Here is a 12506-nt window from a genome sequence, read left to right as displayed (position 1 = left end):
CCCTAGGAGCCCATCTCTTTGGCATGAATGATGCTGGGAAGTGTGACAGGAGATGAGGACTTGTTGCCAACACCCAAACCCAGACGTCATCTGGGCGAGCAGAGTGCAGCCAGGGACAGGGGCACCATATGCGAACTGGCCCAGGGGGACGGTCCAGCTGTGGTCCAGGAAGTGACCCGAGGACAAGTGGACATGACCTCTAGCTGCTGGTGTCCCCAACAGAAGGAGCAAGGAGTCTGCAGTGGCAGCCAGCTCACACGAAGCCACTTTAGGTGACTCATAAACCCCTCTGGAGTCTTGCTGTGTCCACGGCTTGTCCACACAAGACTAACTGAATAAAGAATGCCTTCTTCAACTCTATTTGTAATGATAGCGCTATTTCCTGGGGACCTAATGTGTGGTGGTCCTTGTGCTGTTTATGTAATCAGATCATTTTGTCCTTACCGCCGCCCCCATGAAGTACAGGGAATTATTTTCATCCTGTAGCAGAGAGAACCAAGGATCTGAGACACGAAGCAATGTGCCCAAGGCCACACAGTTCGTGAGTGGCTGGATTTGACCTTGAGCCTGCAAAACCCACAGAGCTTTTTTTTTTTTTAAAGATTTTATTTATTTATTTGAGAGAGAGAGAATGAGAGAGAGAGAGCACGAGAGGGAAGAGGGTCAGAGGGAGAAGCAGACTCCCTGCTGAGCAGGGAGACCGATGCGGGACTTGATCCCGGGACTCCAGGATCATGACCTGAGCCGAAGGCAGTCGCTTAACCAACTGAGCCACGCAGGCGCCCAGAGCTTTTTTTTTTTAATGTGAAATTTAATATCATCAAATCATCATTTCTTCGAAACACAAACTGATCTTGTAAAATGTTAACGGTAGGATCTAGGTGGTGGGTACCCTGGTGGGTCCAAACATACACCTCTGCTGTATGTTTGGAAATTTTCATGATAAAATATTGGGAACGAAAAAATGTAGCATGATTTCCAGGTGTTCTTTTTCACCTGAACAAACTTGAGGACCTTGATGGGACTTAGGAAAGCTAACCTCCTTGGACTCTTGGTGACCGGGTGGTCACCACCTTAACACTGGTCCCTCCAGGACGCCAGGTGACCCAGGCTGCAGTGCTCCTCTGAATATTAGTGTAGGTTCCCTTCATTCAAAACAGACACAGCTTTCCGGTAGAACATGACAGCAAAGACCTTCTGGAACCTTCCCTCCAACTTTCTTCTGCTACCAAATCAGCAAAGACAGTTCGGTCTAAGGTCTGTGTGCCTTTGCCTTCTCATCCTGCTTATAAACTTGCTTTCCCTTTAGTGACTCCCTTCAATTATTTTGTCCTAAGGCTGCAATTAAAAAGGGATCACTGTGGTCTGGGGCCCAGAGGCCCTGCTGGTTCCCATTAGCTGGGCCCCTAATGTAGCCGAAGCTGGGCCCTGGTAGTAATTACTTGGCAAGAATAATGGGACACTTATTGGTCCATCCGGTGCCCAACCCAGAGCGTGATATCCAATATGCAAAGTCGGGCTCTTGTGTAATCTACACAACTGTCTCCCCAATCTCTCACGGGTGGCTAAGAAAAGGAAATGCAGAGCGCATTGGTGTGGCCTGACTGACAGAGGCCATCGCTATCATCGTCTTCCTCCTCCTCCTCCTCCTCATCATCACTTTGAACGGGCACAGGTACGCAGCACTTGACAGGTGCAGAGCCCTTCTGTGCTCCTCGTCTCCGGCGCTGCGGGCTGCCATCGAGGGCGGCGCGGCCGGGCAGGGATCACTGCCTCCACTTTGCAGGTGCAGAAACCGAGGCTGGGCGGATGGCGGTGGTTCGCGCTGCTGGCCCGGTCTGACTCGGCCTCTCTGGCTCTCTGAGTCACGCGGGGCAAGGGCCCGGCTCACTCTCTTCCCCTCTGCTTTTCCTCCTGGCAGCTCCTTGCCCTCGGCGCTTTCCCTCTGCCCGCTCCCACACCCCCCCCCGCCCACCCTCAGGAAGGTTGATTGGCCAACGTGGGTCACATGCTCTCCCGAGAGCCAATCAAAGACAGGAGGCGTGGCTCTGTCCGCCAATGCCAGCTCCCACCCTAACCCCTATAAAGAGAGTGGGAAGGCCTTTTCCAGCGGTCCTTGCTTCTGTCCTCCCACTCTGCCCCACCCAGGAATCCCCCGAGCAGGAGAAACCTCCCTCTCTGAGGGCGTGGGCCCCAACTGTCTGGCTCTTGCAGACTTGTCCCCCAAATTGCAGGCAGGAAACCAGAACCCCAAGTGGCCTTCTCACTTCCTGCCCATCACCCTGAGGCTTCCATTCCTGTGATCGAACCCCAGGCCCCCCCTTCCCTGCCAAGACCCCAATTCACTGGCATTCAGAGCTTCTCGGATGGCTCCTTGGATTGTTCCCGTTCTCCCCCTTCCCACCACTTCAAGATGCCCAGGCCCCGCAGGTCTCGTGCCTGGCTGGCCCTGGCCTGGCTTTGACAGACCAATGCCCAGAATGAGTGACCTCAGAAACACAGGGAGGTCCCAAAGGTGGCTAGAGACTACATTCTGCAGTTGGAGTAGTGCTCATTTCAAAGACCAGAACACCAGCCACTTTGAAATCCCAACAAGGGTGACATTCCATGTGGGGCTGAGATCTTGGCCAGTGCCAGGGTCCAGGCTACTGAGATGAGCCGGAACATGGGAGGAGAGAGGCAGTGGGGTCCCTGCCTAAGACGATCCCCAGGGAGGATCTGGAGGAGAGGCACGTGTGGAAGCGAGGGGCCCTGGTGCTGAATCCCCGTGGGTCCCAGCGTGCTGCAGAGCTTAGGCTGAGGCTGCTGGGACACCCTATAAACCCAGTCTATCTACCTCTCTTCTGACCCAGGGCTTCACAGAGGGATGGAGTTTGGCGCCTGATAAACTGAATTTGAATCCCGGGTCCCTAAAAAGCTGTGTGACTTGGGCAGTGGAGTTCCTCTCTCTGAGTCTGTTTGCTCATCTCGAAATTATGTCTGATCATGCCCACCTCGCTGGGTTCTGGGAGCAATGAATGAAGCACCACAGGCCAAGTGCGTGGGGACTCACTGCGCCCTGGTGGTCTCTCCTTCCTGCTGAAGGGAATCGTTATTTCTCCCCTGTGATTTCTAGAAGGGACCAGGATCCCATACGGAATACTATCTTGCCTAGCGGGGCTGGACGTGGGGCATGGAGTGGGCTTGAACCACACTTGTCAGAGGGCATCGTGGTATCAGAAATGACATGGGTGGGAAGCTATTCCTATACATGGGCTGGGCCCCACCCCAGAGCCTCCCAGGGGGCAGGAGGGTCTCTAAGAAGGCGTGAAGGGGCATTCCCAGGTGCTTTGCTAGAGGAGACCCCCCTTCTTGAAAGACTCATGCACAGGCCATCAGGAGGATCACAAAACTGTTTATTTTCCCACCTCTGATAAGAAAAGACGGATGCAGGGTGCAGAGAAAACCCAGCCACTCCCTTGCTGACCACACAGGGCCCACACACAAACCCAACAGGCTCTGTCTTTCTTTCCCGAAGAATTTTTTCTGCTTTAACAGAACCGTAACGCACCTTCTAAGTGCTCCCCGAGGCGTCGTGTCGTGCTGCTTCTGGGCAGAACTGGTCATACCTGCTACTCGACGGCAACCGTGTCATTGGACATACAGCATCCGATTGGCAAAAAAGGTACCAAATGTCAAATTTCATATGATCAGTGCAAGAACTGGTTTTCTCCTGGCATCTAGACTGGCTGCCCCCTGAAAAATGTCTTTCTTTCCTTGGTCCTTAGCAATGCTCAGCCCCCAGGCAGAGAAAGGGAGCAAATTTTAACCTTTGCGTTAAAAAATAAGCAAGGTTTTCAACAAACAGTTGAGTAATTGGACTCGTTATTTAAATACCAAAATACATCAGATGAACTTATTCATCTGGCCCAGCTTAATACATGTTGGCCTAACACTAAAACAAATACATCAGTTTAAGAAATGTCACCAGGGATAGGCATGGTTGGTATGGCAATGACTTGGCCTGGAGGCACAGGCATGGCTGCACCGTGGACAGGCCCTCAGAACCAGTACTCAGAGACAAAGATGTGCACATTGACCACGTTTCGGTGGGACACCACACCCCCGACCACGTAGTTCATCTCCAGCTTCAGGACGGCATGGAATGGGCCCACAATGGGCCGCACCTGGCGCACGACACCTGGGGAGAAACAGAAGGCATCTTAGACCCCCTCAAGGCCCATGCTGAGCCAGATGTTTTAGTCCCCTGCCTAGCATTCACCTCCCAGTGGTCACCCCTGGGCTCTGCTTCCACCTCCAGGGGACAAATGACAGTGAGCTCACTCTGGCCATCTACCGGACAGAGGATTTGGAAGAGCCTAGAAGCAGGCCTGGTGTGGAGTGGATGCCCAGTAGACGCTTGTCCCCCTCCTTCCTACCCACCGTGCCCAGTTCTGACCCTGGGGAAGAAGCAAAGCAGATGTGATCCTGTCTCCTGTGATACTGAAGATCACAGCGGGGTCCTGGAAACCCTTTAACCAAGCAGAGCTGTCTCCATGGGACATGCCCCTGGACCCCTCGCTGTCCATGCCTCTCTGGAGGGTGATACCTGAGCTCACCAGTGTTGCTGGCAACCGATGACCAAGAGGCCGCTCTGCCAACAGAGCCCCAGAGCAGGTCCAGTTTGAGCAGCGGAGCTTGGCCAGGGCCGTCAGCAGGAGGACAGGTGGCGGAGGGACCACACAAAGGCCATGACTGGCGGCCTCTTCTGCTGAGGCTCAGAATACAGGGCACAGACAAAGCTCAGCTTGGAAGAGGGAACAACTCGAGGCAGATTTGCAGGGGAGCAGGACTGGGGGGGAAGAGTGGATTCCGTAACTCTCTCCAAACCCGTGCCTGGCCATCTCCCTGTCTCCAGGCCAGGCTTTGCTAGCGCAACCTTGCCTCCGCGGGACACCCAGAGGCTCAGAGCGAACTTTCCTGCCCTCTGGGATGAGATGGATGGGGCTAGGGTGGGCATTACCCTGGCCGGACTGTGGAGAAGCTGCTGCCCTTTCTGGGCCTCGGCTTTTTCAGTGAGCAAATGATACCATGTGACCCTGTGTTTCTGCAACGCACAATCCAGATGACCCAGCGCGGCAACTGCCCAAAGGATGAGCTGCAGGTGTGCAGGGCCGCCTCCCCGCCAGACTGAGGGCTCAACCTTCACCTCCACCTGCATCCATACATTCCTCCATAGGCACCAGGAGCCGTTCTCAGTGATACAGAGAAAATAATAGAATCCTGGTTTCAAAGCCCGTGAAGGATCAAAGTTAAGTGCCATGTTCTCTAATAGAAGTCCAGCAGAGGAGAATGGAGGAGACGGAGTCTGAGAGAGTCAGGGAAGGCTTCTTGGAGGAGGGGCTCCCCCCTGCCGAGGAAGCAACGCAAGCAAAGTCTGCAGGTTGATGGATTCCCGGGGCTTGCGGCCGACCAGGTGCCACCAACAGCTGTTGACATTTAGGAATGAATGACGTCCAAAGTCCTTTCTCCGTCCCGCCTGCTCTGATATTAGGACCTGCCCCAAGTCGCGTGCTGTAGAGGGGTGGCTCTCCCGCTGGACTGTACAATCTCCGTGGCTGATTTTAAGCCGCGGAGGCGAGGCCACGGAGGGCGGGGGTGTCGTGGTTTTTACTACAGCAGCGTGCGGGCAGGGAGCAAGCTCGGGCCCGGCAGCTCCACACCACGTGCTAAGAAATCGCCACTGGATTGTTTGCTGCTTCAGACTGCTGACTCCCTGCCACAGACCTAGGACCCAAGCACGGGGCCGCGCCGTCAGGCCCCGGGGCCGCCCCTGCCCACGTCAAAGCCAATGGGGGCACTGCAGGCTGGCAAAGGCCTTCTGCAGTGGCGCCAAGTTCATGCTCAGAAGGGGAATTTCGGTGTGCCATCCCCCCTTTCAGTCTCTGGGCTTATGTCTCAAAAGTGAAATGCCCAGCAGCTGGGGTGGAATTCCAGGCTATTCTAAGTAAACAAGGGCTTTCGCTCGGATGGAGAGAGATTCTGCAGGCTGTCAGCACCCTTTCTCTGGCCCTGCCCGGCGGTGACATTGTAGCTTTGTCCCGGGTGAATGCCCGTGAACATCTTCAGCTCGCTGCTAAAGACGCGGGCTTGTCAGCAGCCCTCCGCTTGCCAGTGGCCCCTGACGACCCGGCCGCTCCCGCTCCCGCCCCCCCCCCCCACAGAATCTGGGCTGGGTCGGTGGGGGCTCCTCAGTGGGCCCCCTCCATGTCAGCTTCTCCTCTCCCCAGGCCTGAGGCCCACGGTGCTGCCCACCAGACTCAGTGGTCCGGGTTGCCTCCTGACTTCACCCACCCTCGGGGCAGAAGTTACTACTCTGCTTCCAGTGCTCAGAGACGTTTCCGGGTCTTCAAGGAAGAGGTGAGAGGCTGGGGGAGCCTGAGAACTATTTTGGGACAGAAGAGCAGTGGAGTAGAGAGTACATTTCTGCAAGCTACGATTGGATATGTATTTATTTCTATTTATCATTATTATCTTTATATAGCATATAATTAATGTGATATAGATTATAAATAATTTAAATTATATTATTATAATGCCAATATATAACTAGATACTATGAAATATGTAAATATACTTACTTAAATATATATTTAAAATCTTATATATAAATATTAATATAAAAATGTATAATTATATATTTTAAATGTATGTAAACTTTTATATATTTTTTTATTTTATATAAATGTGTTTATATAAATTTATGAATATTGTATAAAATATAAAATGTACTTATACATTTATATGTAAAATATAAATATTATAAAATTATTACACACACACATTTGAATGGCATGAACGGTTCAGAGCCACAGAAGTTTCTGGGCATTGTCTATGTGTGCCAAGCACTGTGCTAAGTAAGTACGTAAAGGCAATGTTGGGCTGTCCTCGTGGCTCAGCATGGGGACAGGGAAGAGCAGTATGACCCCAGAAGAGTTTCTTAACCTTCCTGCATTTTAATTTGCTCTTCTACGAAATGGGGATTAAAAATAGCAACCTTCAAAATCAGAAACAAAACAAGCACGAGAGCATCCTCCTCTCTCGCCCTCAGAAAGGACTACTGGACAGCAAAGAAGCATTTCACAATTCCAAATTAAATGTGATCTGATTTTCAAAGTATGGCTGAATTCTGGCATGATGGAAAAACAGAGCAAGTGTTGAGTATTTTTACGGGATTGATTTTAAAATTGTACTAAAAGGAAAGCCCCGAATGTGTAGAAAGCGTTTGCATCTAAATCCATTACGTTGGGCACTTTTCAAGGTTTGGTCTCTGCCCTGCGATGGCTCATTGTTCAGCTGCAGCTGAGTGCTGAGACAAAACAGGCGTGGAAGGAAGCCAGGGGCTGCATTAGTGAAAGGGGCACTGGGAAGGGCCGGGGGGTAGGGGGGCCTGACTTCTGATGCAGGTCACACTCAGAGCGGAGATTTCTGCAGGGTATTTGCATTTAACAAGAAAAATGACTAAGGCGGGACAAATATGCGTGCTGCAAGTGTGAAACAAGAAATCGTGAGTGCACAGAGCAGAGTTCAGAAGTGTGTTCCCTGCCTGCCCCCCTGCTCCCCCCGCAACCTCACCAGAAGGAGCTTCTCTACCCCTTCCCTCTGACCTGAAGTCAGCACTGAATCCCCACCTCTATCCATAATCCCAGCTAACCCAGGGCTCCCTTTCCAGGCCACACCCATTCTGTGGACCTGACCACTACTTCTTCTGCTTAGTCACACTTCCCCTGGAGCTCTGGTTTGGGTGAACATGTTTCCTCCTCTCCCAGGAGAGTCTGAGCTTGAGTTCCACCTCCTAGTCCTCCCTTTGACCAAGCCCAGGCTTTCTCCTGATATCACTTCATTCTTTACAGCTTTCCTACCCATCCATCCACCAACCCATCCATCCACCCGGTCATCTATCCACTCATCAATCCATCTACCCATCCATCCATCTATTTATCCATCCACCCACCCACCTATCCATCCATCCATCCATCCACCCATCCATCCATCCATCCACCTACCCGTCTATACATCCACTACGTACCTATCCATCCATCCACCCATCCATTCACTAATCCATCCATCCATCCATCCATCCATCCATTAGAGGACATTCTACACAGGGCAGGTTTAATGAAGATTCTACAGACATTTAAATTGGATTTTGAAGAATAATTATGAACCTAGGAAGCAGGAAGGACTTGGGCAAATCCCAAAAGTATGATGGTTCAGGCCAGTTCTCAGAACGGTGTCAATCCTGGGAAGAGAAAGGCAGATGAGGCTGAGGAGCTGCTCACAGCCTGCTCCCAGGACCTCACACCTCGTCAGTCTCACAGAACCAGGAGTCTAGGTTTGCAGTCTCCTGGCTTCCTCCCCACCATGGATTCTAGACCAGTGTTCATTCAGAACCACTACCAACCTTCCAACAGCAGGGAAGCAGGGGAGGGAGGAAGAGAGGGACACGTGCTGGCCATCTGTGGCACCACAGAGATTGAAACTTCTCCCCCGGCGGCCCAACTCTCCCCTCAACTTGATTCTGCAGATATGATCCTGGCATCTGTTGTGTGCCAGGCATTGGGGACCAGCTGGACCGCTTAGGTCCTCTTTCATGAAGCCTCCCCAGCCCTGGGGTACTTGATACCTCGTCCCCCTCAGCTCTAATGCTGCATCTGCCCACGGCTGGGAAGCGACAGTCAGCTCCCCCTTCAAGGGGCAACCTCTGCAACTCATGCATCCCACTGTCCCCAGCACAGGGCGCCATCATGATGACTGAGTGGGATACAGGCGGGGCAAGAAAGAAGGGACAGGAGTCCTTGAGGCCCCCCACAATCTAGGAAGGAAGACAAAACTCCCTCCTGTAGGAAAGAGGAGCCACGGAAGACTCTGAAGGACACTAGTCAATGACCAGTCTCGCAGCAAAATGCAGGCCCAAGGGAGAGGGGCATTTCCATCAGGCCTGGCGTGTCCGTCTGACCTGCTGGGGTGTTTACCTCCTCAGCTTTCCAGAGCCCCAGAAATAAAAACAAACAAACAAACAAACAAACAACAACAAAAAAAAAACCACCGTGGTGCCGAGTTCAATTGTGTTAATCTTCCAAATCCTCGTCTTTGGCATTTCTGCTTCGGGTCCCAGACGCTGCTAGTATGCCTTGGCGTGTGGACGTGTCTGCGCCTCTTCAAGACATAATTAAGCCTTTTTTTTCCCTTTGAAAAATGTAGGCCCCTCGGGCACTTCACCTTCACGGCTCGTCTCTGCTTTGTAAATTGCCGCTGATGTGCTGGGATCCAGGAGCCCGACATGGAGCACACAGGTCCAACGGGGCATCTTGGTCATCCCGTGGGGTCTGTGGTCGGCCCTCCGGGCCCTTGAAGCCACCCCCCCAGTGTCTGCTGCTTGGCGTGGCACCCATGTGTCCGTCTGTCGTTTGGAAGGATGGAAAGCAGCCGTGGAGCTCTCTGCACGGGTCTTGTCTCTGACACGGGACGCTGATCTATAAAGAGACCCGTGATCACAGGCTTGGGTTCCGGCGCTGGCTCCACACGGACCAGAGGTGTGACCTTGTGCAAGTCACCGTGCAGCCTTCAACCCAGAAGTCCTGTGATTCTAAATGACAAAGTATAACGGCGTGAACGGGGTTGTCAGAGCGGATTTTAACAAGCCAGGTAATGCATCAAAAGACTTCGTGGTGATCTCATGTCAGTGGAAATTAACCGTGCTTTTAAGAGAGATCCGGCTTAGGAAGGAGAGAGGTCGGAAAGTCACGTGCCGGCATAATAAAAAGAGGGAGAAGCTATCACTCCGTGAAACCCGGTTATAGAACCATCTGCTCTCTCGGGAGTCCTCAGTCTCCCCAGGGCTGTGTAATTCCGGAGGCCGACAGGACTACCTTTCCGGCCACTCTTGTGTCTCTGGCATGTGCCACAGAGCAGGTTCTTCATCCTACTTTGCACTTGACGCACAGGAGGTCCTCAGCCCACATTTGCTGAATGAATGAGTGAACGAACTGAACATCAAAGCATTAAGCACAGTTTATAAAGTGGAAAATTATCGCCCGGAGAGGAGAGCATGGGAAGAGGGAGAATGCACAGTAGTCGAAGGCCATTGAGTTTCCCGGCTTAGGTGGAAAGGGGAGGAGGCAGAGCAAGGCCTCACTGTCTGGCCTCGGTGGCCACCACGCAGAGCCACAGGCAAGGAGGAAGGCGGAGTGCCGGCCGAGGTGCTGGGACCCAGGTGCTCTGCCGAGAACCGGGAGGTCAGAGGAGACCCACGTGGTCACGACAAACACAGACATGACTGGCAATCGGGAAGGGGCACATCATCACCCACATCTCAGTGAAGTGTCCTTGGTACAAATAATGAACCCTGCAGACGAGGAGGATTAAGAGCACAAATCAACGGCAAAGAGCAGAACCCAAGAACATGAAGATACACTGTGGGTACATACAAAGCACAGCACTAGGTGGGGCGCCCGGCTGAGTCAGGAGCGTGCGACTCTTGATCTCGGGGTCGTGAGTTTGAGCCCCACGTCGGGCCTAGAGATTACTTAAAACAAACCAAAACAGAACTAGAGCATGGATGGGCTCGGGGAGGGACACACAGCAGGCGAAGGGGAAGGGAAACGGGTGGACCTCACGGGCCCATGGCTTCTTCGGTCCTCACCACAGTGTTGTCGGGAACAGACCGTCCCCTCCCTTCCCTGGGGGAGTAGAGTGGGCTTGGAGGGCCGGATGCCCCGGGTCCCACAGCGCACAGCTCCGGATGCCATCCAGCTGGGACTGATCCCAAAGCCCAGCTCTTCCCAACCCCCTGCGTCTCCTCCCTCTTCACAGTGCCACGCGACATGGAAGAAACTTCCAGAACGTGCTGCCCTTGGCTGAGTCACACATATAGGGCAAGCATGGCAGAAAGGAACCAGGAAGCAATCACATCGGTAATCGGCAGTGGAGGAACTGAGCTCCCGAAACCCCCTCTACTCTTCTCCCCCTGAGAAACACCCAGGCAGGAACTTGGAAGGAAGGGGGACAGGAGTCTGGGCTGCATATTTAAAATACCAAATGGCACTCAACATGTCTCCGCAGAACTCGCCATCCGCACTTCTCGATTGTTCTAAGTGTGCTCCCCCCGCCGGCCTCCTGGGAGCTAAAGCAGCCTGGACGGGACAGCTGCAGGCACGAGAGGCAGCCCCCGGAGGCCACCCTTCCCCTCCAGGAGAAATGTGCAAAGCTAGACCTTTCAGCCTTCCTCCCTGATGTGGAAGCTGAGTTTCTACCGCGCTTTGTCCTTGGGAAGCCCGCTCGCGTCTACCGTCTGGTCCTCCTCCTGTCAACCGCATTGTCTGTGCTCCCGGAGGAGGAAACGGGCTCAGTGGGGGCAAGTGAGCATCAGGGAGCCCGCCCCGGGCCACCGCCCCTTCCGCCGAGCAGTGTGGCTCGCCAGAGGGAGAGGAGGCCGGGCACTTTTCTGGAAGGGATTCGCCATCTAACGCACCGACTTTAACGGAGTTGGCCAAAAATGTGCCCATGAGGGGTGGGATGAGAAATCATTTGCTGCCCCCACCCCTGCCTGCTGGGGTCCTTCCGCCCCAGACCCAAGCTTACCGGCCGCTCAGATCTCCCCAGACGCTCCCTTCCCCCCAACCCGCTGCTCTTCTCCAGTCTCCAGAGAACTCGGACCCATCCTCAACAGGCCGCCTGGCTTCCATCCCTCCCGCTCAGTCACCGCGGACGCAGACGAATTCCATCGGCAAGAGCGTCCACGCCCTCCTGCCTGCTCTGGCCCCAACCCCGCCTCAGGTCAGGCCTGACCTTACAACAATTTCCTCCTCACCCCCAACGCACTGCCCCCACTGCGGCCACAGCCAGCCTTCTAGAACACAGGTCGGATCCTGGGGTTGAGGTGTGGCTCTGCCAAAAATCGCATCTTCCCCACCCCAGCCCCCGGCTCACAGCAGGTGGAGCTCACCTCGCTCAGGTCCCCTGCGTTCTCAGCACTCTGCCCTCGCCGCACTGAACCCCTCGCAGTCCCCCCAGGATGTGCAAAGGTCACGGAAAGGCAGGTGTGCACAGTCTTGCCAACTGGACTTAGAATTAGAGACTTGGGAGTACCAGAGTGAGCCAAGTCCTGCCCTCCGCTACATTACCTCCTTCTTCAGAGGCAACCAAAGGCCCCGAGGAATTAAGACGCCGGCCCGGTGTGCAGCTGCTGAGTGCAGAGTAGGGACCCCGAGCCCCCACTTCTGGTTGCAACATGGCGCCCTCTCTTCTCTTTCCTTTGGCAAGCATGGAGCCCATGCTCTGGGCATGCACCGCGCTGAGTGCCACGGGTATAAACACTGCCCAGTGCTGGTGAGGGTCCTCATGGAGCTCTCGGCCCTCTGGGGGAGTCAGACGTAGATGGTGGGGCCGCAGAGGCTGGGAAAGTGAGGAAAGAGGCTTCGGGGGAGCTCGGGAGAAGTGCTCACCCCAGACCGGGCCCTGGCAGC

The 12506-nt window shown here is 53.9% G+C and overlaps 1 protein-coding gene across 1 annotated transcript in view; it reads right to left on the bottom strand.

The window, feature by feature from the left end:
* Nucleotides 1–4040: 4040 nt before the first annotated feature.
* The window catches only part of FBLN1 (fibulin 1), an 81060-nt gene continuing 72594 nt past the window's right edge, over nt 4041–12506 (bottom strand). The window contains exon 21 of the mRNA XM_088025747.1: nt 4041–4180. Within this exon, the coding sequence (XP_087881873.1) occupies nt 4041–4180 (140 nt within the window). The remainder of the gene's footprint in view (nt 4181–12506) is intronic.

This window comes from Eumetopias jubatus, unplaced genomic scaffold (genome assembly GCF_037043125.1).
Source record: "Eumetopias jubatus isolate StellerSeaLion01/CBP00866 unplaced genomic scaffold, mEumJub1_p1.0 scaffold_8, whole genome shotgun sequence".
Classification (NCBI taxonomy): domain Eukaryota; kingdom Metazoa; phylum Chordata; class Mammalia; order Carnivora; family Otariidae; genus Eumetopias; species Eumetopias jubatus.
This window is presented reverse-complemented; position numbering and strand designations above follow the sequence as displayed.